This window comes from Leguminivora glycinivorella, chromosome 20 (genome assembly GCF_023078275.1).
Source record: "Leguminivora glycinivorella isolate SPB_JAAS2020 chromosome 20, LegGlyc_1.1, whole genome shotgun sequence".
NCBI lineage: Eukaryota > Metazoa > Arthropoda > Insecta > Lepidoptera > Tortricidae > Leguminivora > Leguminivora glycinivorella.
The window spans coordinates 6,233,164-6,256,437 of record NC_062990.1 but is presented as its reverse complement, the minus strand read 5'-3'; the positions used below and the strand labels follow the sequence as shown (position 1 = coordinate 6,256,437).

Here is a 23,274-nt window from a genome sequence, read left to right as displayed (position 1 = left end):
GATTTTTAACCAAGACAGTCAGTGTAGACAGCCAGACAGTTACATCAGCGTTGTCAAAGATATGTATAAGGACGTTACAACAAGAGTACGTTGCCCGGCCGGTGTAAGTGATGAATTCGAAGTAAGGGTTGGTGTTCACCAGGGGTCAGCGCTGAGTCCCCTGTAAATTTGGTAATGAACCATCTAACTGCAAAGCTACAACGACCGCCTCCCCGGGACCTGCTCTACGCTGACGATGTAGCACTCGTCAGCAAAAAAGCGGAAGACCTACAGCAAATTCTGGAGCAATGGAGAGTCGCGTTAGAGGAAGCCGGTCTACGAATCAGCAAACAAAAGACCGAATACGTACACTGCAATTTCAGCGGCAAAAATAACACCAGCACCATCAGTCTTGAAGGCACACCCCTGAATAGAGTAGGCAGTTTTAAATACCTAGGTTCAGTCGTTACCACCGATGCAACTGTCGACACTGACATAACCCAAAGAATAAACACAGGATGGGTGAAATGGAAAGAGCTGTCAGGAGTGTTGTGCGACAGGAGAATGCCTGTACATATTAAAGGCAAAATCTACAAAACCACCGTACGACCAGCTCTAACGTATGGCGCCGAGTGCTGGCCTCTCAAAAAACAACAAGAAGATAGGCTACATGCCGCTGAAATGAGAATGCTGCGCTGGGCCGGGGGTGTAACGCGACTAGATCGCATCCGGAATACCCTCATCCGTGGTAGCTTCAGGGTAAAACCAATTCAAGAAAAGCTAGTGGAAGGTCGACTCAGGTGGTATGGGCATGTAATGTGTCGCCCACCCGAACACATGACCCGACAAGTACTCGAAATGTTTCCGGCGCCTAAAAGAGGACCAGGAAGACCCCCCCAAACATGGATAGCTACCATAAATAAGGACATGAAGGATGCAAATGTCACATCTGAGACAACCCGGGACAGAGCGTCCTGGCGAAGAAGGACTAGGAGAGCCGACCCCAAATGATGGGATAAGGCTAGGCCAAGAGAGAGAGACAGTCAGTGTAGACAGAGAGTTTTAGCAAGTTCTGTTGTGGAGTCACAGAGTAATGAAATATGGGAATGATTTTAGAAAGGGTTCTCAGTTTTATCACTTATTAGCCTCAAAATTCAAGGTTCTTTCAAAATTTGATTGAAAACGTCATTGATCCGACCGCTCGCCGCTGTCGCCTAACGGCCCGGCCACGACATTGGTCTAAGCGCGACAGCGGTGAGCGGCAGCCATATGTGCGAATGAAAAGTCCCATCGCTGTGTCTCGCTCCAATGTATGGCCGCCGCTCACCGCTGTCGCGCTTAGACCAATGTCGCGGCCGGGCCGTTAGACCAATTTGTGGCCAGGCCATATGATGATAATTGATATAGACATGGACCAACAGTTTTTCGGAACTTATGTATGAAATGTAATTTTCGGTGAAGGAAAACATCGTGATGAAACCGGACTAATCCCAACGGCCCAGCTTTCCTAGTTCCTCTAGGTTGAAAGGTCAGGTTCATAGAAACTGGTGTCTACTCTAAATCCTGGAATTAGTTGCCCCCTTTTGGCCTTGGCTCTGATCATGAGCTGTAGCAAAATCCCGGGAAGAACAAGAATATCGCTAGGCAGAAGAACGAAGAAGAGACGTAAACAGAAGAGAATATACCTGGGTGCTGGATGGTCGCGTGGTTGCACGCCATGATCGCCATTACCGACTGGGAGATGTTCTGGAACTCCATCAGGCCCGACGAGGACCTGGAATTGTTGGGGTAGGCATTAAGTACATTGTTAAACTGGAGTCAGGTACATCTTACCACTAGGCTACCTAGGGTTGCATCTATAAAATTTCGTGATGTGTCGCAATACTGACTTAGTGCCAGATTTCACAGACACAGTCATAAGTATTGTTGTGGATGTTGGTTTACAAAATATCAATGCTGTCAATAAGTAAAAATGCGATAATAAAGCAGCACCACTTCAAATAATGTCGACGAAGAAGCTATTCCGTGCTCCAAATTCAATTCTGATGGTGAGTCGTACATCCAAAAAACTTATAATCAACGTTTCTAGTTACTTCAGGAAGTGAATTTTGCTTTAGGAAGAGAATTTTATGCAAAAAGATGGTTATAAAACCTCACCTCTCGCTCTTTAGCGGGAACTTTGAGATAGTGTGTGGGGGCATGACCCCATAATCCTTGAAGACCTGCAGCAGCTGGTCGTCTGACACGTCTGGGGGCGTGTTGAAGAAGTGGAGAACCTGGAAGAATAATAATACAGGTTTAAAAAGGGAGAAATTTGCAAAATCAGCTGATTTTGCTCAAATTTCGAAAAAAGTACAGTGTGTTTGATAATTTTAAATCTTTCTCGCACGTTGTGATTTGCATTGTCCATCCATACATCTATAATTGGTGTCGTTTTTGCTGTTCTAAGGTACTCTAGAAATGTAGAGGGCCTTCACAAGCTCGCACGACGCCTTCCAAACTTCAACGAACCAAATAAAAAGAAATTCAGTAGATGAAGTATAACTGCTTAAAAGTCTCCTCTTTCATACAGCATTTAGGCATGTGTAATGAAGTAACTGTGCGAATGAGTAACAGAGACCGAATGAGTAAGTGGATTTATTAATGACTGAGTAAATCAAGTGTGAGAATGAGTAAGTGCACTACTCGCTCTCTGTACTCACTCAGGTAATTGTCAGTGTAAATTGTTCATGATTGAGTGAGATAAAGAAAGAAGATTTAACAAGCGAATGGAAGAGTGGAACTCTCTCCCTGTTGAACTAAGACGTTCTCAATCTATTGCCTCTTTTAAGTCAAACCTTAAAGAATACTATCTGTCCCATCCTTAGATTTACGAATGACACTGTTTGTTTCTTTATTAATATAAACCTTTTTATGTATGTATTGTATTTATGTGTGTATGTTTATGTATGTTTATGGTTATACTTATTTATGTATGTGTATTTGCATGAGTGTTATTTGGTTGTATGTAAATTCTACTTCTCATATTTCTTAGAGCCACCTACCATATATTCTGATTATATTAACTCCAGTACCCAAAGGTTGTCTGGAAGAGATCGCTCTTAAGCGATAAGACCGCCTGTTGTTACCTCTGTTTGTTTTTGTTTCTTGTGCATTACTTGTAAACTATGTGAGGTGTGCAATAAAGAGTATTGTATTATTGTATTGTATTAGCAAGCTGAAGTGGCAGTGGGCTGGCCATATTAGCCGTAGAACCGACAATCGTTGGGGTAAACGAGTTCTTGAGTGGAGACCGCGTCTCGGCAAGCGTAGTGTAGGACGGCCTCAGGCAAGGTGGAGCGACGATTTGCGCGGGATGGCTGGCAGCAGCTGGATGCGAGCAGCCGAAGATCGGAAACGGTGGCGTGAAATTGGGGAGGCCTATGTCCAGCAGTGGACTGCGATAGGCTGATGATGATGAAGATGATGATGTATTGTATTAATGATAAATACCTTGGAAGGCGGTTGTATCCTGTTCTTGTGAATGGAGGCGGGCGTGAGGAAGCGGTTGTTCTTGTTGCCGACGTAGTCCTTGAACGAGGGCGACTTATCGGGCAGCGGGTACGGGTTCATTACTTCGGAGAGGTACGCTTGTTTGGAGAATCTGGAAATTCATTGGCAAATTATTAAATAAATGAGTGACAAATCTAATCCCACTTCTGATCTATTCCCGACATAGTAATTAAGACTCCAAAACAGGTTCTTCATGATATTTATTATTATTTTTACAAAGCGTCCTAGAAACAAAGTTCACTTGTTCTCTCGAGAACTCTACTGACAGCCCGCCGTTCGGGTTGCCAACTTACAGTAATATATCAATCTTCAGGTAAAATTATGAGATATTTAACACTGCCTTACAATAATTATATCAATAATTTGTGAAGTTATGAGATTCTTAACAGAAAGAGTTTTACCAACCACTCCCTGCCACAACCAATCACAATAATCGTCTAAGTCTTGAAGAGTAAACCCAAATAAAAATAAAATCAATTTTAGGAAAATCAATACGCTGAGAAATGATAAAGAGCGCAATGTAGCTTTCTCATTTATTTTAATAGTAAGTACGTGGTTTTTGCATTTTTGCATCAATTCTCCACATCTTGATATTTAAAAATTAAAACCTTTTTTTTTGATACCACGTCGGTGGCAAACAGGTATACGGCCCGCCTGATGGAAAGCGGTCACCGTAACATATGGACGCCTGCAACTCAAGGGGTGTGCATTCGCGTTGCCGACCCATTAGAAACTTGTACACTCCTTTTTTGAAGAACTCCATACTGTAGTTCATCGGGAATACCTCTACAGGGAGCTCATTCCTCAACCTAAGGAAATGAATATATAATTTAGTACTGTTTAGAGTAAAAAACCGTGAAACAGTACTAATATGTTTCGCAATGCTTTACATTAAAGTGTAATCTGAACCAGAACCTTATGCCAAACTTTTTTACTCATCTTACTTCAATTTAAATAAACCTCTTAACAGATATCGGTAAATAAAAGTCATCCGCACACCAGCCGTTGAAATTGTTAATTTCAAAATCCTCTCCGTCCCCACTCGCCCCGGCAAACATCAATATCGGGGCGACATTGAACAAACACGCAGAGTGCCGGGATCGGGTATCCAATAGTTTACAGGGATAATACCTGTCTATTTTCAGATGTCTTGTACAGGTATTTTGTGATGTATTAGCAGTTCGAGGAACTGGGATATCAAATGTCGAAAGGATACAAATAGAAAACAAAATTAAACATGATCTAATAACAAGCAGCTAAGTTAACATCATTTTACAGGAGGTATTTTATAAAACAGCAACCCAAAGACGCCTTTTCTGTTACCAATAGGTTTTCCACCAATAGGCTATTTCTATACCTGACTACTTTGAGCTTTAATAATAAGACCTTGATCCATTGAATTAAGGAGGCCTGATCTTAGAATGGTTAATGGTTGATCTTAAAATGTGGCAGGTTGTGCCGCTCGCCAATCGGCCTCCACAGTCATCAAACCCGTTGTCTAAACAGCAATGCGTAAATCGTCTGCAATAGACGCAAAGGTGAAAGACGCAAAATGATGATCTTAGAATTGACCATTTTATATTAACAATAATTTGAAGCAATGATGGTTAGGTTAGCCGTCGCCCATCTCAAACATTGCCTTCTTTTGGAACCTTATTAATTTGTGGAGTGTGGAATAAAACATGTTTTACAACAATGATACGAAGCGTCAATGTGTAGTCGCCAACTGTGACGTTGTTGAGGTTCTGCATACATTCTCAACCGATACTCTGTCGCTCATTTGAACCATATCCTTACCTTCTATTGAAACTTCTTATATGGAATACAATACTGATTACTGAACCATATCTGTGCCTTCTTTTATGTCCAGTAACCTTATTTGTGTCTTTACAACTATGATACTCACGCCAGCGTCAATGTGTAGTCGCCAACTGTGACGTTGTTGAGGTTCTGCACACATCTCTCAACAGAAACTCCGTCGCCCATCTGAACCATGGCTGTGCCTTCTTTTGTCTTCAGGAACTTTATCTGTGGAAAAAAACACACCATTTAATCCGATTCTACCTGCAAATTACCTCAGTGATAACGTTTTAGTGAATCTACTAAGTATCATATTGATGTCCAATTTCTTGTGTCCTTTTTCACTTTTGGTTAAAAGAATTATGGTTCTTCTTCCATGTATGAAAGACTTTACAAGTATGGCAAACTTTGGAAGACTGTTATACATAGGTGTACTGTTATTCTTTGTTGTGGGAATTCATCTTGTTATATGGGAAGTTATGGAGATGGTAACTCACTCTGACGACGTTTCCGTAGAGGCAGCAGAGATTGAAGAGACGGTCCGCGTTGGCAGTCTGAGGGTCGAGGCCATACACCATCATCACAGCTCCTTGTTGTGGAGGTCCACCCTGTTATAAAAATAGTTAAAACATGAAATTGCCAACATATTCCAAGTGTACCTTAACGTTTCAAGACCCGCCGGCTCTCCAGGAAACCAGTTTAAAAAAAAATTCTACTCCCGAACTGTTATTCGTTATTTACAGGGCCGTCGATCTTTAAAACCCTACATAAAAGTCTATTCCCCAAAGCCAGCGTCCGCCGGCTTTCCACGCATGCGCGCAGTATCGAAAAAACTGAAAACGCATTGTTTGGCTCTGTAACCATGGCAACGCATTGTTATAACGATACTGCGCGCGTTACGCGGGAAGGCTTTGGGCGGCTGAGCTGATAGTGCAAACCTTTGCGTCAAAATACAGGAAACAGTGTGAATTTCACGAAAGTTATTCAAGAAAACTATTAAAAACTAAGTGCATGGTCGTAGAAAAATAGTACGTTTTTGGCTTATGATAATTGTACTGTTTTTGATTTTAACTTCGAAATACAGTTTTGGTAATGATTCGTATGGTGTTACTAATATCATTCGAAAGTATTAAATAAAAATGATATAGTTGTGAAGAATTATAAGTGGTGAACAGAACTAAGCCTACTTGCGATTAAATAACGATTTTAAAACGCCCTTGTAAAAAAAATAACTTGGTATTAACAATGCCAATTTGACGTATTTTAACAAAGGCTGTAATGGATAAATAGTGGGTAGTATTTTTTTATTTAGCATTTAATAGTACATTGTGCATCAAGGGAAGGAACTTGAATATTACTAACGAGAGTAAGTTAAATCGCGACGGCATGCCAGAGCGATTTAAAGACTCGAGTTTGTAATATTCATACTCCCCGAGTTACACACAATGTTTTTCATCACACTTGCAATATAAAAACATGTAAAAAGATAAAAAAAATTGAATACGGTACTAGAAATTTCATAACTCCCTTGGGAGAACGATTTTTCTATAACTCACGCTCCGCCTGCGTGCAAAATCACATTTAGTGTGCGAGTATGATGAAAGAAAAATAACGCGAACATTCATACTGTAGTGACTATAGCAAAACCAAGCATTGCTAAGAAATGTTAGCAAACTAATTTACGTATCTTAATATCCTATTACGTTTTCTTAATAACATAGTTTCAAAAACAGATAAGTAGTTGGATTTATATGAGCCTGTAATATCGTGACTAAATTGTATTCGCATGTGTTCGTTGGAAAAACAGTATTATGCAATATCTGGAGTATCTGGACCTGAAAAGAAAAGGTTATGAACCCCATATACGGGACATATGCCGGTCTTGCCTTATAAATAGAAAAATGCTTATATGTTCAAAATTTCATCGTTATTTTAATAATTATCTAGCACATTCTGCCCCGTTATTACGTAAAATAACAATGATCATGATTTTGGAACCTAGTCTCATATGAAATTACGCGACAACAAGCACTATATTATATGCAACGGTGTTTAACTGAGTCAAAAAATACTCGTGGCATCTTAATAACAATTTTCGGCTTCGCCTCAATTAGTTATCCACGCCACCCGTCTTTTTTGAGCTCCTTTAAACGCCTGTTGCATAAAATACTATAAATGACACCTCAATTAACTTTGGCTTTGGCAATCAGCTTTGGTGCAAGTGGGGCACCAACAACTTAACTCGGAGTTAGTGGGCTGTCATCTGTCAAATCCCATATAAAATGGTGGGTTAACCCTCCATTTTCGTTGGTGCAAGTGGCCCTAAGACGAGTTGACAAAAACTAGTTACTATCGTGTTAAAGATTTTCAGGTCTGTTCTTTAAGACACTAAATTCTAACCTGCATCTCTTGGATTATCTTCTGTATCAAGAAAGACATACCTGGTTTTGTGGCGGCATGGCGGGATGGTGCATGGGCGGGGGTGGCACGAAACCTTCACCACCATATCCTTCTGGACCGTAACCGCGACCATCACGCTGCAACAAAAAACAATACTTCATATACCTCTATTATTTAGAGTTCCTTATTGATTCTAAACCAAAGCGGACCCCAGGCTCCCATGAGCCGCGGCAAATGCCGAGAAGGATGATGATGATTGATTCGAAATCTAGTCAAATACAAGTTACTCTGTATTCTAAACAAGAAATATCTAAATGTATTTAGTAATTAACAATACCTAATGGCGAAGTCACAGCAAAAATCATTTAACAAAAGCTACTGCAGTCTGTCCTTTGAACAAACGCTTATTTGGTTTTGGTAGAATAGAATAGAATAGAATAATATTTATTTGTATAACACAGGTGTTAAAACGGTCTAAAAGAGCCTCTGTGTTCTGCCTATGGGCGTACAAAATATGAATATCCTAACTTATAACTAGTTAAGGTACATATTAAATTCTTACAAATATAAACAGATGAAGTCACAACACTAAATAAGAGAGAAGAAATAACAGAATATATAACAATAATTCAAGAAACAAGATACAATTCAGATCAATTAAAATACTTAAAATAATACGATTAACAATTTATTTATATGTCATTAAAAAAGTCGTTAATCGAATAATATATTTTACTTATTAAATAAGTTTTCAATTGCTTCTTAAACAAGTTTATGTTTTGGGTTTTTATATGGTCAGGGATCTTATTATATATCTTGCAAGCCATTCCCAGTACGCTTTTACTGAATAAGGCAGTATTGTGTCTAGTGCTAGATATTTTATTCTGGTATTGAGACCGCACAGGAAGTCTGCTTTGCTGTGATACCATTGAATATAAATGCGGATTACTTTTTACAAAATTTGCCATTTCAAAGATGTACAGTGCTGGGAAAGTTAAAATATTTAAAAGTTTAAAATGCGGAGCACAGCCTTCTCGCATACCGATTCCAGAAATCGCTCGTACGCACCTTTTTTGGGCTATTAAAAATTGCGTCTCTATATACAGAGTTCCCCCAAAATATCACTCCATACCGTAATATCGATTCCACAAGGCCATGGTATGCAGTTAACAATGCCTTCCTATCTACAACCTTAGCAAGATTCTGTAGTGCAAATGCTGACTTGCTTATTTTTTTGCAAACATATTCCACATGATCTCTCCAAGTAAGCTGCTCATCAATCATAATCCCTAAAAATTTTGTTACATCTATTCTATCAATTTTGGTTCCATTGTATTCTATATTCAAATCCATTACTGTTTTCCGTTGATGAAAATGCATTACATTTGTTTTGTTTAAATTAATTATCAAGTTATTATTTTTAAGCCATGTTATCATTTTATTTATTACTAAGTTTATGTCATTTTCATAGTCAACCTTATCATTAAAACGTACAATTGATGTACTGTCGTCAGCGAACATTATCATTGGATGATCAATTACACTCGGAAAATCATTAATATATACAAGGAAAAGTAGGGGGCCAAGCACACTGCCCTGAGGCACGCCATATTGTACAACTTGTTCATTTGATGTAAATACTTGTTCAGATTTGTTTTTTAGGGAAACCCTTGATATTTGAGTAAGCTGTAGACGATTATTTAGATAGGATTCAATAAGACTTAAAACATTACTTCTGATGCCATATCTATACAATTTGTTAAGAAGCAATTCGTGATCTACATAATCAAAAGCCTTAGTCATATCCGTAAATATCGCACAAAATGGCTGGCATGGTTTTGTTATTTCTGTTTCTTCAGCATCATTTCGTTCACTAATGACGGATATATCTGCGTGATGTTCTCACTATTGAATAACATATTTTGAACTCATATCAGCTACACCTTATTATATCATATGAAAGGCATTAGCCCTAACCAGAGTGTGACCCCCAAAGCGGTTTCTATGCCATCATCAGAACATGCAAGAAAATTAAATATTGACACTGGAATTCGGAAATGAGTTAACTAATGAGTTGTCTCATTGGACATATTTTCAACTTACAAGTGTAATTGAGATGCATGATATAGATAGACATTAGACTGGAATCGTGAATGCCGATGAGCTTTTCAACCAATGATAAGAAACATGCGAAGCTGACTGCCAACCATTACTAGTTGGAGAGGCACTTGAAGAAGAAGATATAGATTCCCTGCCAGCATAATGCAGATTGTAAAATATTTACCGGGTGATGTGGCGGTGGCGGACCGTGACGCTCCATTTTCATCCCGGGGGGCGGAGGACCCCCACTCCCGAACTCCATATCTGAAAAAAAAACGGTACTTTTTAATTCGTTCATAGATGGGACTAGTGAAAACTTGTAGATGACACTACTTGCATTTATAAATGAACTAGAATATCTCATCTCATGGCGACCCTGCCAGGATGATTTAGATTCTCGATCTATGTTTGTTGAATAATGTGAAATGACAAATTATTAAGGAACTTTTTGCGCTCTTGTAGGTGTAATGAACCAACATCGGCGCTACTTTTCGTGGTGAAACATAACTCAGGTCAATAACGCTAATATTATATACCTTATTAAGTATTTAATGACATTTCCCATCTCACTAAACTAAATGAAAAAAAAATCAACGCTTTTATTCCATTAGAGACGGGCAAATAAATCGCATTATCGCAAAATGCAAGATATTCACTTGTGTTAGAATTTGTTAAATCATAAATTTTCGAATTACGGACTAACAAAAATCAAACAAAAAATCTGTCCAAAATGCAAAATCGTGCATTTTTTTAATAAAAAAACACACACAAAAAAAGGTGTAAAACGACATGCAGAAGTGGGTTCAAAATGAAAGTCTGTAGTGTTTTTTTATAGTTTTTATTGTTAAAAATGCTTGTATACAATGCGTGTGTAATTTATAAAATTGTTATATAAAATAGTATCTTATGTGTAAGTACCTACATATAATAAACTAAGTTATAGTTATCCTTTATGTCTATAAAAGTAGTGATATACTTATAATGTGTACATATTCGTATGTGTTCGATATATTCATTTACAATAAGTCAATATTGGTAAGTTAGAATTACTGACTACAAATTCGCCGGTTGGTCAAGTAAGCAACGGCTTCGAATAACTGATAGGCCGTTGCCGTCCGGCTAACTGATAGTCAGTGAACCCATTTATTACAGGTATGTATCACCCAACATGCGTTAGAAGAGTATAGAAACAGTGCTGCATCCTATAGAAAAGGGATAACTAAACAGGTTATCATGCTAAGGGGTTATCTAACTTATTTAATGTATTATTGTCAGTGTATATTTCATTATTTAATTAAAGAGTTGACTTCTGATCGGCGCGCGCCCCCAAATGTCCGGTAGGCAATTGTTCCGTGATGCTAAATAATTTATTGTACTAAATAAATGTCGTTACAAATGCGTACTTGTATTCTACATATAGTAAAGTTTAGGCCACGAGGCCTGCCGAGTGGCCTAAATCAGACTAAATAGTTTTTGCAACAAAACTACAAGAATGATACCCAAGAAAACTATCAGACTAAGACAATGAAGACATCAGTAAATGCACTTTTAACGTCCATTATACAAAGTCCCGACTGCACTTTCGAGATAATATCACTTTTAATTAAACGAGACATTGAAAAATTTTACGACTGAACATTTCTTCGTTTGAGAGAACATCTAGTATTATAAGTCAAAAGTCCTTAAAAAAATGACTTTTTGGTCAAAATAGGTAGCTTTTCCCACAATTAGCTTTTTGCACTTAAAGTTTTTTTTTCATACGAAAAAATTGATTTAAAACACTGGAGATACGCTCTTTTCAAATTGTAAAGAAGAAAAGTCAGGTCCGTGTTCTATTTAAGAAAGTTTATTCGTCCTCAGTTAAGACGTCGTATTTTTTCTTCCTTTTAGTCGAGATATTTTATCGGGTTTCCAGGGTGTTTTACAGAGAAATAACAAATCGAGTGATGTTTTATAAGTTTTTGCATGCTTGTTTCCATTTTAGCAATGACTATTGTATACGTCCGACATAAAGCGTTTGTGTAAAATTTCGTACTTTTTTGGGGGTTTCTTCGTGCAGCGACATATCTAATCCCACTTAATTAAATATGTTCCGAAAAATTAGTAAATAGATATAGACAATATATGTATACTTAATTCGGTACTTAACACGTTCACTGCGGAGCCGCATTTTGTGAACTCGCTCTCAGTGCGTTACAAGTGTTATGAGAGTCCTGTATTGAACTTTCTCTCTGTGCGGTACAAGTCAATCACAGCCTGTAAGAAGGGTTTCATATTATACCTAAACTAGCTTTACCAGATACACATATATTAAATTTTATTGAAACAATGTTTAGTCTAATAACTAATCTACACTATACTGTCTTCGCCGAAGTTGATGACTGTTCGTTTAGATTTTAGAGACGAATTAATTAACAGGTCAAAATTGACTTGTACCGCACGGCCAGACCGGGCACAGGTAAAAATGTCGATGATTTAGTAGTGACGAGGAAAATAAACGAAGTAATATATCGATCAAATTCTTACTTTCTTTACCTTTCATGTAACTTGATTTTTATATACAACAAAAACTTTGAACTTTGCACTTAATATTATAAAAAAAAAAGATTTTTAGAATTTTTTGTAAATATTGTGCAGCAAGCAATTTAAACTTTTTACAATATATTTTTACGTTTAATAATGTTTAGCAAAATTGTAAGCGTTTTGCGTATAAAAGCGTTATATTATGTTTAACGAATTTCATTTAAAACAATCGAAACACATTTTTTCACCAAAAAATAACGTGTGGTTGAAAATATGGTAACAACACTAATGCATTTTGCACTTTGCTCCTGTGCGTAACAGGTCATATAGGCCCTGTTCCGCACTGAATAACAAAAGTTTAAGTCTGGTGCGAACAGGACATACGTGACCTGTTTATTAATTTATATGCTATCAAATAGAGTGTAAAATTACAAATATAAACGTATACTTGACTATATAAAAATAATAAAATATCACAACGTTATGGACTTCGCACTAGGGTAAAGTTGCGCATTTCTGTCGTCGCACCAGGGGGAAGTCCAGAACAGGGTCAGAATGACCTGTTTCGCAGTGAACGTGTTAACTCTTTTTTTACATTAAATGCCCATAAGGTACAGCGGGACAAATCTCGACTGGGGAGCAATTGTAACTAATCCATTTTTTCCATTATTACACTATGATGTTGAGTTCTACATGTATCCACTAAACACGCCTACCATATATAACCGGTGGAACACGCCTACCATATAAAACATGGAAAAAATGGACCAGTTACATTTGCCCACCAGTCGAGTTTTGACCCGCTGTACCTTAATTATATTAAACAAAACGTTCAATGTAAACTGACATGTATGCTTGTATGTTTGCCTTAAAGCTAAATGGACTGGTTAAGTTAGTACACACTTTATGCTAACACTATCATGCTCTACATATGCTTGTTGAGATGTCAATTAGTTCCACGTGTGCAGTATGCCTTAGGGGGTTGTGTTTACAGACAGCCTAGTTTGTACCCTGGACATTTTGGTGATAGGAATTATGAAGTAGCTTTAGTGATACGGAAGTAACGGAAGGGAACAAAAACGGGTTAATAGATTTTTTTTAAATCAAATCTAAAATATTCAATTTGAAAGATAGATTTTATGAGTTATTAATCCCAAAAAAATTTTTTTTATGAGAATTTATAAAATTCATATATGGTTTTAAGAAGAAAAAATTGGTAGCTTATTTTTGGGCCACCATCGAATGACAGTGAATATTTATTGAATACTCCAATGGAAAATATAATAGCAATTGGGTACCTACCACAAAAATGTCCAAGCCTTAGGTACAGGGACAAAATGTCATGTGGTCATATTAGGTCATACTCAAATAGTTCTGAACAAACATTCATTTTCAAAGTAAATACCGTTAATAGTAGGTACATTGGAATGAAACATCTAAATGCTATATCAATAATGAACAGAGAATGAACATCGATTTATTTAGTAATACACACTAAAGTCACAGAAAACATTCTGAAGAAGAGTTTAGTCACATATGTAATCTAAAGTGACCCACTTTAGCCTTAAAAGTATCTAAATATTCACTAACTTGAAGATATGATTTCTATGAACAATTTTTAAGGCCAAAATATACCGGGTGCCCGGTAATTAATGGACAACCTTTTAACCATCAAGGGGGCACCTTATACAGCTTATACTGGTCCAGAAAATCGACATTAAGGTTTAGTAAAAGTCGCCTGGTTTTCGAGATTTTCACACTTTTTAAAATTTTAGGCAGTATTAGAATTTTAAAAAGTGTGAAAATCTTGAAAACCAGGCGACTTTTACTAAACGTTAAAGTCGATTTTCTGGACCAGTATAAGGTGCCCTCTTGGTGGTTAAAAGGTTGTCCATTAATTACCGGGCACCCTGTATAGAAGAATAACGGAAGAGAAGAAATACGTAGAACTTAAATTCTATGTTAACACTATTTATTTCTTCTAAAGAGAAATTGGGAAGGTGCCCAATGGTACTAACATTTCCAAATTGAACATTCTTAACTCCAAGCAAGTACAAACAAGTGTTACTAAAACGCATTGAAAGTTTGTTGTGGTCGATAGATATTCATATATTTACTTTATTTTACAACTATTATTGCAGACCTTCTATACGGCAATGGTCTTAAAAAAGAACGACCTGTAACATCATGTCACTATAGAACCGAAAGGAGGCATAAATAGGAGATTTTTTAGCCCCATTATTTGCAACTAAGTAGCTCAGTGAAATGGGTTACAAATCTTAGTCCAAAAACTGTTTGCAAATTTGGAAGAAAACGTAAATGGTTACCACTCTCTGAGGTCCAAAAAATGGCTTGAAAACCTATGAATTTTCACAACCACAACAAAAATTCTCTGCGCATATCCATCATGGTTAGACTCAAAGACTCAGCATTCCTTCGTATACCAACCATTCTGCGCATGATCGCAAGAGTTCTGGCTATGCTGGCTGCAAGTATCCTCGCTCGTCGATCTGGCTGTTGGCTGGCTCAGCGACGCATCTGCCGGTCACAGGTCAATGTGGTCAACTGGCCGTCCAATGTGCGATCCGGCAGGTTAGAAAACATTGTCTTGGGGAAAATTTATGCTGTGGGTGTTGTGTATCGTGAGGCTTATGACGAAATATGGTGTCCGTGACCGTCCTATCCGTCAGTTTAGAAACCTAGTCTTCGACATAAGTTTATACTGTGGCTATGTGTCGTGTGACGGTGTCTTGTTGTTTGTGTCTAATTCGTAATGTGAATTCTGCTGGGGATGACACAGGTTAATGTCCACATTGACACAGGTCAACTGGCCGTCCAATGTGCGATCCAGTTTAGAAAACGTTGTCTTCGTAAAAAAATATTCTGTGGCTATTGTGTGTCGTTTGATAGTGTTTCAAGTGTTTTTGTATGTGAGTTCTGGTGTGGATGACACAGCTAGATCAATGTGGTCAAGTAGCTGTCCGATGTGCGATCCGGCAGATTAGAAAAGTTTGTTTTCGTATAAAGTGTATACTGTGGCTATTGTGTCGTGTGACGGTCTGATGGTGTCCTGTGGTGTTTGTGTCTGAGTTCTGGCGGGGATGACACAGGTCAATATGGTCAACTGGCCGTCCAATCGGCAATCCGTCAGTTCAGAAAACTTTGTCTTCGTAAAGAATTTATACTGTCGTGGGATGTGTCGTATGACGCAATACAGTGTATTTAAGAACATGGACGTCCAATGTCGAATCCGATAAAGTTAAGAAAACATGTCTTCGGAAAAAAATATTGTGGCTTATGTGTCACGTGAAGGATGGTAGGTGTCCTGACCTGATGACCTGTGTTGTGTTAACGGTGTTGTGTTATAAACAATTTGGTTTCTCGATATATTACCAACCGTAAATGTACAATGTACTAATGCAGCCTTTCATCTTCATAATGGATTCATAACATACGCAGCATAAACTGTGTTATACATGGTTCAACTTCCTGTACACATTAATATAACCTTTTAACAACGTCTCTGCACGAGTGGACGGAAATTAAATTTTGCACAAGCGATGAATAACAGCAAATTAATTATATATCGCGGGTTATACCGCGGCGTTTAGTAAATCCATTAAGCTGTATTAAGGGCGTTTTACACGATTTGATAAATTGTACCACCGGTATTGCATCAATAATCTTCAATTATTAATATTATTTCTATAGACGGCGAACCAAATCTTGGTACTGAAAAAGGCGCGAAATTCAAATTTTCGATGGGAGTTAAACGCTCGCCTCTACAATTTTTAAGTGTTATGGCTTGTTGATGATTCCACCAACGTCAAGGCAAGAGTTTAACCGTCTATAATTTACGATGGATTAGAGTAGAAAGTAGCTTAGCGAGAGCCACATGTCCCAAACTTAACCTCTATTATCTATAGGTAATATCTACTTATACTATCTATTCACATTATTTATATGTAATAATCAAAAAGCTTTATTATTTAGACTATTTAGAGCATTAACTGGACACTGGACACAGTAGACAGTCTTTCAAAAAGGAGTCCCAGTTCTCCCGTCATCTCCGACGTGGTCTGCCGGATCCCCGATGAGACTTGTGGGCGTGGGCCCCCACTCTGTGATTATTTTAGCCCACAAGTCATCCGGCACATTCGGCAGACATTGGCCCCACTTCAACATAGCCTTATTTTTTTTTAATTATAAACTGGCCCGTGATTGACCTTAGTCGCACGTGATGGAAAGTGACGACAAGGCCGAGCTCACTGGTTCAGTAATAGCCTATTCACTTGAGTCTTAGAGCACAGCGTGGTGTTTCGAACAAATATGAAAATTATGAAACATACAAAACAATACAAAAACAACGACATACGGAACACACGAAAATAACGAAAGCTCAAGCTAAAACGGAGACCTCCGTTTTCGGTCAGTCAGTTAAACTAATTTAAAAATTATAAATTTCAAAAATATCTACTCTCATAAAAGTTGTTATTGTTATCAAATTCGCAGTATCGTATTAAGTTGTTATTGTTATCAAATTGAGCAAACAATCTCGCAGGGTAGTGTGTTGCGCCCTTAATTGTTTAAAAGCATGTCGGCCCTGCATTAATTGGCTACGAGATTCCATTACTTTATAATAAAATAAAACGGGTTTCAAAATGAAACAATTAGGAGAAAACACGCTGGGGCCAATATGCGAAATGTACAAAAAAGTATATTGTAAGTATTTTTTTTTTCTTTTGGTCAAAAAAACGTCACTTTTGACACTATATCTCTATCGTATCGCAGCGACATCTGTATTCGTTATGTGCACGACATGCGCGACAGGTGTTGCCCTCATTTTGTCGATTTTTCCATATTCAATTGTATAGTATCAAATTAGTTCTAACGGCCGCGGCGCCACTGTCACGCTCGTTGCCAATAAGCATTGAAGAAATATGTCTTTAAACACACAAATCTCTATCGTATTGCAGTTATGACAACTTGACAAGCGTTATTCGAATTGGGCAGCTAGATGCCTACAGGGTCATCACGTCATTTCCGTCTCATTTCAAATAACATAAGCCCAGGTCCGAAATAAAGCAAAGAAAATAAAACGACCTGTTAAATAAGAGAGCAGCAATGAAACCGTATAAAAAGACCAAGGAACTGGGTCGCTCTTTCAGTATTCGTCAAAGGGGTGAATGCGACCGCGGGGTGACAAGGTGCAAGGCTATAGGGTTGCCTCGTGAACTAGTCAGCTCATTGGTCATTTGTTTTTTTTATACCAGTGGAGAGTAGAAAAGCGCACAATACAATAATAGCTATGAAAATAAAAATTTAATTTTCTGATTTCGATATTTTTAGCTAAAAAACTTTGTCACCAAGTCGACATCTATGTCATATTATCGAGTATTTAATACATATACTATTATTAAAAAGACTATGTGCTTTTTGCCGTTCTAAGGGCGTCAGGGTGTAACGCCGTGTCTTGCGTGGGCGACCGTCGCCGTCGCGTCTCATACTTCCATATCGATAAGGTTTGATTTCGTATGCGTCGCATCGCCGTCGCGCGACCATCGCGCGACCGTCGCCCACGCAAGCCACGGCGTAAGGCTTGCATTGCAAGCGCACAAATCCCATAGTTCCCTTACCAGCTAAGGTATAAATCTTCTTCTGAATATTCACTTTCGTACATTAAGTTTTCCTTTCCTATATTAGGCGAGTATTTTAGTTTGTTTATCTGCAGATTGAGGCATTTGTCCCACTGTCCATACATTTCAAAACACATGGGCCACATGGCCGAAATAGTATGCGTTGGACCAGTTCCTTATCCACAATATTAGTCTGGCTTCGTGCACGCATCAATATTGCTGTAATACGCGTGATCAGCATGTGCATTCGAGGTCCACGCCACCGCTTCAAGGCCATCACCCGATCGGCCCAGCCACGACATTGGTCTAAGCGCGACAGCAGTGAGCGGCAGCCATACGTGCGAATGAAAAGTCCCATCGCTGTGTCTCGCTCCAACATATGGCCGCCGCTCACCGCTGTCGCACTTTGGCTGAGCCAATTGCTCGTGTTTGATGACGGTGCCGCTCTTCCAAATATAGACTAAAATCAATATTTTTAGATGTATTAAATTATTTAAGTTTCTGTGTAATTTGTCCTATAATAAAAGTTATTCCATCAAGGTATAAAAAAAAACACAGAATAAGAGTGACAAGTAGTGACGACCCTGCCTAGTCCGTTAAATAATTCACCACACGGGCGCGCGACGGCCCCTGTCACTGCTCCGAATTGGTGGTCACTGTTTTTTCCCGTTTTTTCACGTTTGTGACATATCCCTGTAACATATATCGTGGACTGTGAGAGAGGAAGCACACGTTGCATACGGTAACGCTGTTTTTGTGTTTTACATCGTTCGTCATTTGTCACATTTCACTGAGACTCACAGACCGATTGGCTAGAACGCGACCAGTCGACCTATCATATCTCACTCATACAAGATGGTACGCGTTCACCTACACGAGCTTAGACTGTGTGCGTAAGAACGCGCTTTTTTTCATATATTTGTTCGCCATTGTCTGAGGTGTGGTTATACCTATGACGCCTCCTGTGGAAGAGTATTCCCCACAAACGGTTAAGAGGTTTAAACGATGGAGTAGGTACAGTCAACCAATTGGGAACCCTAGGCCACTCCACAACCATGTCAAAATGACAAGCAGTAAGAGATTTCTTACAATCTGATTAATAACTTTACTATGACAATTGGTTAACTGTACAGTACAGTGTAATTAAAAGGGTTGGTAAAGCGAGTGTGGCATATATGGAGATGCAGCAATCCATAAATACATACATTTTCTCCATACCAATATTATAAATGGGGAAGTGTGTGTCTGTTTGTTTGTCCGTCTTTCACGGCAAAATGAAGCGACGAATTGACGTGATTTTTTAAGGGGAGAGGGATGGAGAATGACATAGTCTACTTTTTGTCTCTTTCTAACGCGAGCGAAGCCGCGGGGAAATGCTAGTTTATTATTAATTGGTTACTCTGATACAACCGAGACGCATTTAAAGTAATTTCTCATGACGAAATGCGATCAGCTACATGACATAATGTAGGCAGTAGGTCACTAAAAAGAACTAGACCTAATATAAGAATCAAAGAACACATGTGACGTTCTATATCTAAAGGGTCCTATTCTTCATCCGGAATGACGAATAACTTCTGTTAAAGTCTCTGATAAAAACTTTCTCATAGGACGTGAATGCCGTCGTGAATCATAAGGACCCTTTTACATGGAAAGCCACAAATATAATCAAGTAAAAATGTGTCCTGAAACTCGTGAATTACCAACACTATATATTATTTCAAGTTATACATAATCCAACATTCAGTCGATAAAGTTTCGGCCATCTTTAATTCATGAAATATGTACGTGACTCAAGAATTTATGGATTTAATATGGCGGAAGATTAGTATAATTTAGCATTTAAATGGCAACTGGAATGTTATATCAGTTTTACGACCACTGAAATGAATTTTTGATTAAGTACAGTTTTACTAGCTACATTTCTCTCATCTCATTTCATTGTTTATTTTGTCTACCACTTATCTCAAATTGGCGATGAGGAAGTTCTGTTTTTAAAAGCTATTTTTATTTCTGTTTGTACTATCTTGCAAGCTAAATTAGATTCACATCCCAAATAGGACAGTGGCTTAGAATAATATCATCGATGATGATACAGGTAAGTGTAAGGTCTCATTGCACGCCAAATATGAGCGTGGCGGGGCGGGGCGTGCGGCGTGCATTTCAAACAATTGAAGCTCATACAAGTGTCCTGAGTCGACGCCGCATAGGGTGGACGCACGCTCGCCCGCCCCGCCGAAGTGTAAGACATGAGTGGACGCTCGTAGCGAACGCTTAATAATTATGAGCGCGCACTCAGGCCTTACGGCCAAGCCACGACATTGGTCTAAGTGCGACAGCGGTGAGCGGCAGCCATACATGCGAATGAAAAGTCCCATCGCTGTGTCTCGCTCCAACATATGGCCGCCGCTCACCGCTGTCGCGCTTAGCCCAATGTCGTGGCTGAGCCGTTACGGACTCTGTGATAAAGCAAGGAAAATGTAGCCAAGCTTGCAACCAGTGCGTAGGAGACTGGAGTAAAAAAAGTATTACTAAAGTACTTCATATTCATATTGGAATAGTCCAGTAGTCCACCAACGCACCAACCCCTATAAAAGTACTACAGCTTTATTCAAATGTAAAATTGAAAACAATTACAAAAAAAAAAGGAGCAAAGCAGTCACGGCACGATAGTCACTATCTGCGATACAGAAGAAAATGACAATAAAAATACACGAGTTCCGAATAGTTTAAAGACTATTTTCGTTTGAGCACCGTTCCAGTCCATCCCATTTTCCGAGCGAAGCGTTTTTGCCAATAAAAAATAATAAGGACACCTACGACAGGGATGTTCTACACCGATATTCGCAGTTTAAAAAATATTTAAGTACTCGCTAGATGGCATGGGTTAAATGAGAGAGTAAGGGCCAGTTGCATCAACCCCATTTAACAGACACATCATCGTCACGCAGCAGACGTCTATGGAACTTTCCATACAATAAAATTTAACGAATGCTTTAACGGTGACAGACGGTTTGATGCAACCGGCCCTATATCGGCCCGGCCACGACATTGGTCTAAGCGCGACAGCGGTGAGCAGCGGTCATACATTGGAGCGAGACACAGCGATGGGACTTTTCATTCGCAGATATGGCTGCCGCTCACCGCTGCCGCGCTTAGACCAATGTCGTGGCCGGGCTGTATAAGTGGGCAAGAAGAGAGGATTAAATATGTTTTTCAGTGCAAATGGTGTTTTTTTAATTTGCAAAATAGGTAGTACATTTCATGCCACGTCAAAACTTCAAAGGGCCATATGTAATGAAAAACGTCGTACGATACACGTGTATGAGGAAGGTATTTGTAACTCGTGTCGATTTAAAGCACTTCCTTCGGTCGTGTTTTAATTTATCGCCACTCATTTCGAACATCCTATTTTCCGCACGTGTATAGATGTAGTGCGAAAAGATTTGCCTTCGAATTGTTACGAAAACGTACGAACGTGTCATGCTTTTTCAGTCAGTGTCAATACAAGATGTACTGACATTGACTGAACTAGCATGACAAATACGAACGTCTCCGAAGAAAACCCTTTTCGCCTCTACATCTGTATCTTACATTACCGCATTACGCAACTATGTCGAAATAAATGGTCATATATTTTGTACCTATACCACAGTATAATAAAGAGTACTATCGTACAGTATGGCCACTTCCGCTCCCCGCTGAAAGCGCTGCCCACCCCCTCTCAGTTACCTGACAGTTACCGCCTGCCAAAAACGCGAGCAGTCAACCAGTCATATCTCACTCGTACAAGCATGGTACGCGTTCACCTACACGAGCTTAGACTGTGTGCTAGGAACGCGCCTCTTTCATATATTTGATCGCCAGTGTCCGAGGTGTGCCTACACTGTAGAACATTGTGCGAAATAGTACATTTCGATACAAGTGTGTACAAGAGGAAGTTCGAAACGAGTAGCGATAAATTAAAACACAACCGAAGGGTGTTTTAAATCGACACGAGTTACGAATGTCCTTTTCGCCCGTGTATCGAACGACGTTTTTCAATACAGATTTCCGAAGTTTTGATCTGACAAGAAATGAACCACTTCTCGCACTAGTGCGTAAAAAAAAACACCATCTGTACTGAAAATAAACTTTTCTCAAACATGCAATGAAATATTGTCTTTACGTTCCTTAAAATGGGCTGGGAAGTATCGCTTTTTGGACGCAACAACTCGAGACTACTGTAAAGGGATTTCATATTATTTTTTAGGCCTAGGCCTGCAAAGTAACTTTTTTTTATAAAATATTGTCCTTTAGAGCATTTTTTTTATTTCATTGTATGTTTGAGAAAAGCACTATACATGCCTCGGCGTGAAAACGGATTCCCGGCCTCGTATCCCTATCCGGCCTCGCTCGCACGCTCGCTCGGCCGTATATACCCACTTGGCCGGAAATCCTCATTTTCCCGGCCTGTGATGTAATGTACTATACAGTCTACGTGAGTACGTGCCACCGTAGAACCACTTGTACTTTTTCAGTACAGATGGTGTTTTTTTACGCACTAGTGCGAGAAGTGGTTCATTATATGCCAGGGGCCCGTTTCTCGAAAGGTACAAGCTTTGTATTACAAGTGCGCGAACTGTCAAATCGTATGGGTTGTCATGGAAACACACTTGTAATACAAGGCTTGTATCTTTCGAGAAACGGGCCCCAGGTCGAAACTTCGGAGGCTCATCTGTACTGAAAAACGTCGTACGATTAAAATGCGTAAAAAAGGAAGTTCGAAACGAGTGGCGATAAATTAAAACGACCGGAGGGAGTGTTTTAAATCGACACGAGACAATGTACTATTATATATTCTGTGGTAGAACATAATGTAGGTAATGTTTGATGTAAAGACACCTACAATTCTTTTTACAGTTGAAATTAGTTTTTCGCGTGAAACACCAAAATGCAAGGCGAGAATTTATCCATTTCATATGCAAATTTAAATTTAATGTTATCTAAAGTTTGCAATGAAAAACTGTCCGCAGACGTGCTTTCCTTGCCGAATGTACAGGTGACTGGAATTTTTGGGGTTTTCGATGTAATGTTGCCACAGTTGACGAAACTGTGGCAACATTACCTTCTTTTTTATTTTTTAACCTGGGAGCACCCGCGTGATACGAAATATAGAAGTAAATTACAATTAAATTAGACAATCTTAGGAAAAAAATATAGTGAGGAGAAATAAATATAAGTACTAACTTTGCATAAAGTTAGGTAAAGTTGCACAATTGTAGGTTATTAACGCCCTTATTCT

At 38.9% G+C, this 23,274-nt stretch overlaps 1 protein-coding gene across 3 annotated transcripts in view; it reads right to left on the bottom strand.

Moving 5' to 3' along the window:
- Positions 1-23,274, bottom strand: part of LOC125237236 (heterogeneous nuclear ribonucleoprotein L) — a 688,519-nt gene that overhangs the window by 6,799 nt on the left and 658,446 nt on the right. For 2 of the 3 annotated variants that reach the window (XM_048144251.1, XM_048144250.1), the window contains exons 7-14: positions 14,803-14,892; positions 10,016-10,095; positions 7,773-7,868; positions 5,829-5,939; positions 5,438-5,559; positions 3,472-3,622; positions 2,137-2,255; positions 1,665-1,753 (exon numbers count right to left, since the gene is read on the bottom strand). In XM_048144251.1, the coding sequence (XP_048000208.1) occupies positions 1,665-1,753; positions 2,137-2,255; positions 3,472-3,622; positions 5,438-5,559; positions 5,829-5,939; positions 7,773-7,868; positions 10,016-10,095; positions 14,803-14,892 (858 nt within the window). The remainder of the gene's footprint in view (positions 1-1,664; positions 1,754-2,136; positions 2,256-3,471; positions 3,623-5,437; positions 5,560-5,828; positions 5,940-7,772; positions 7,869-10,015; positions 10,096-14,802; positions 14,893-23,274) is intronic. The other variant, XM_048144252.1, reaches the window with a different exon arrangement.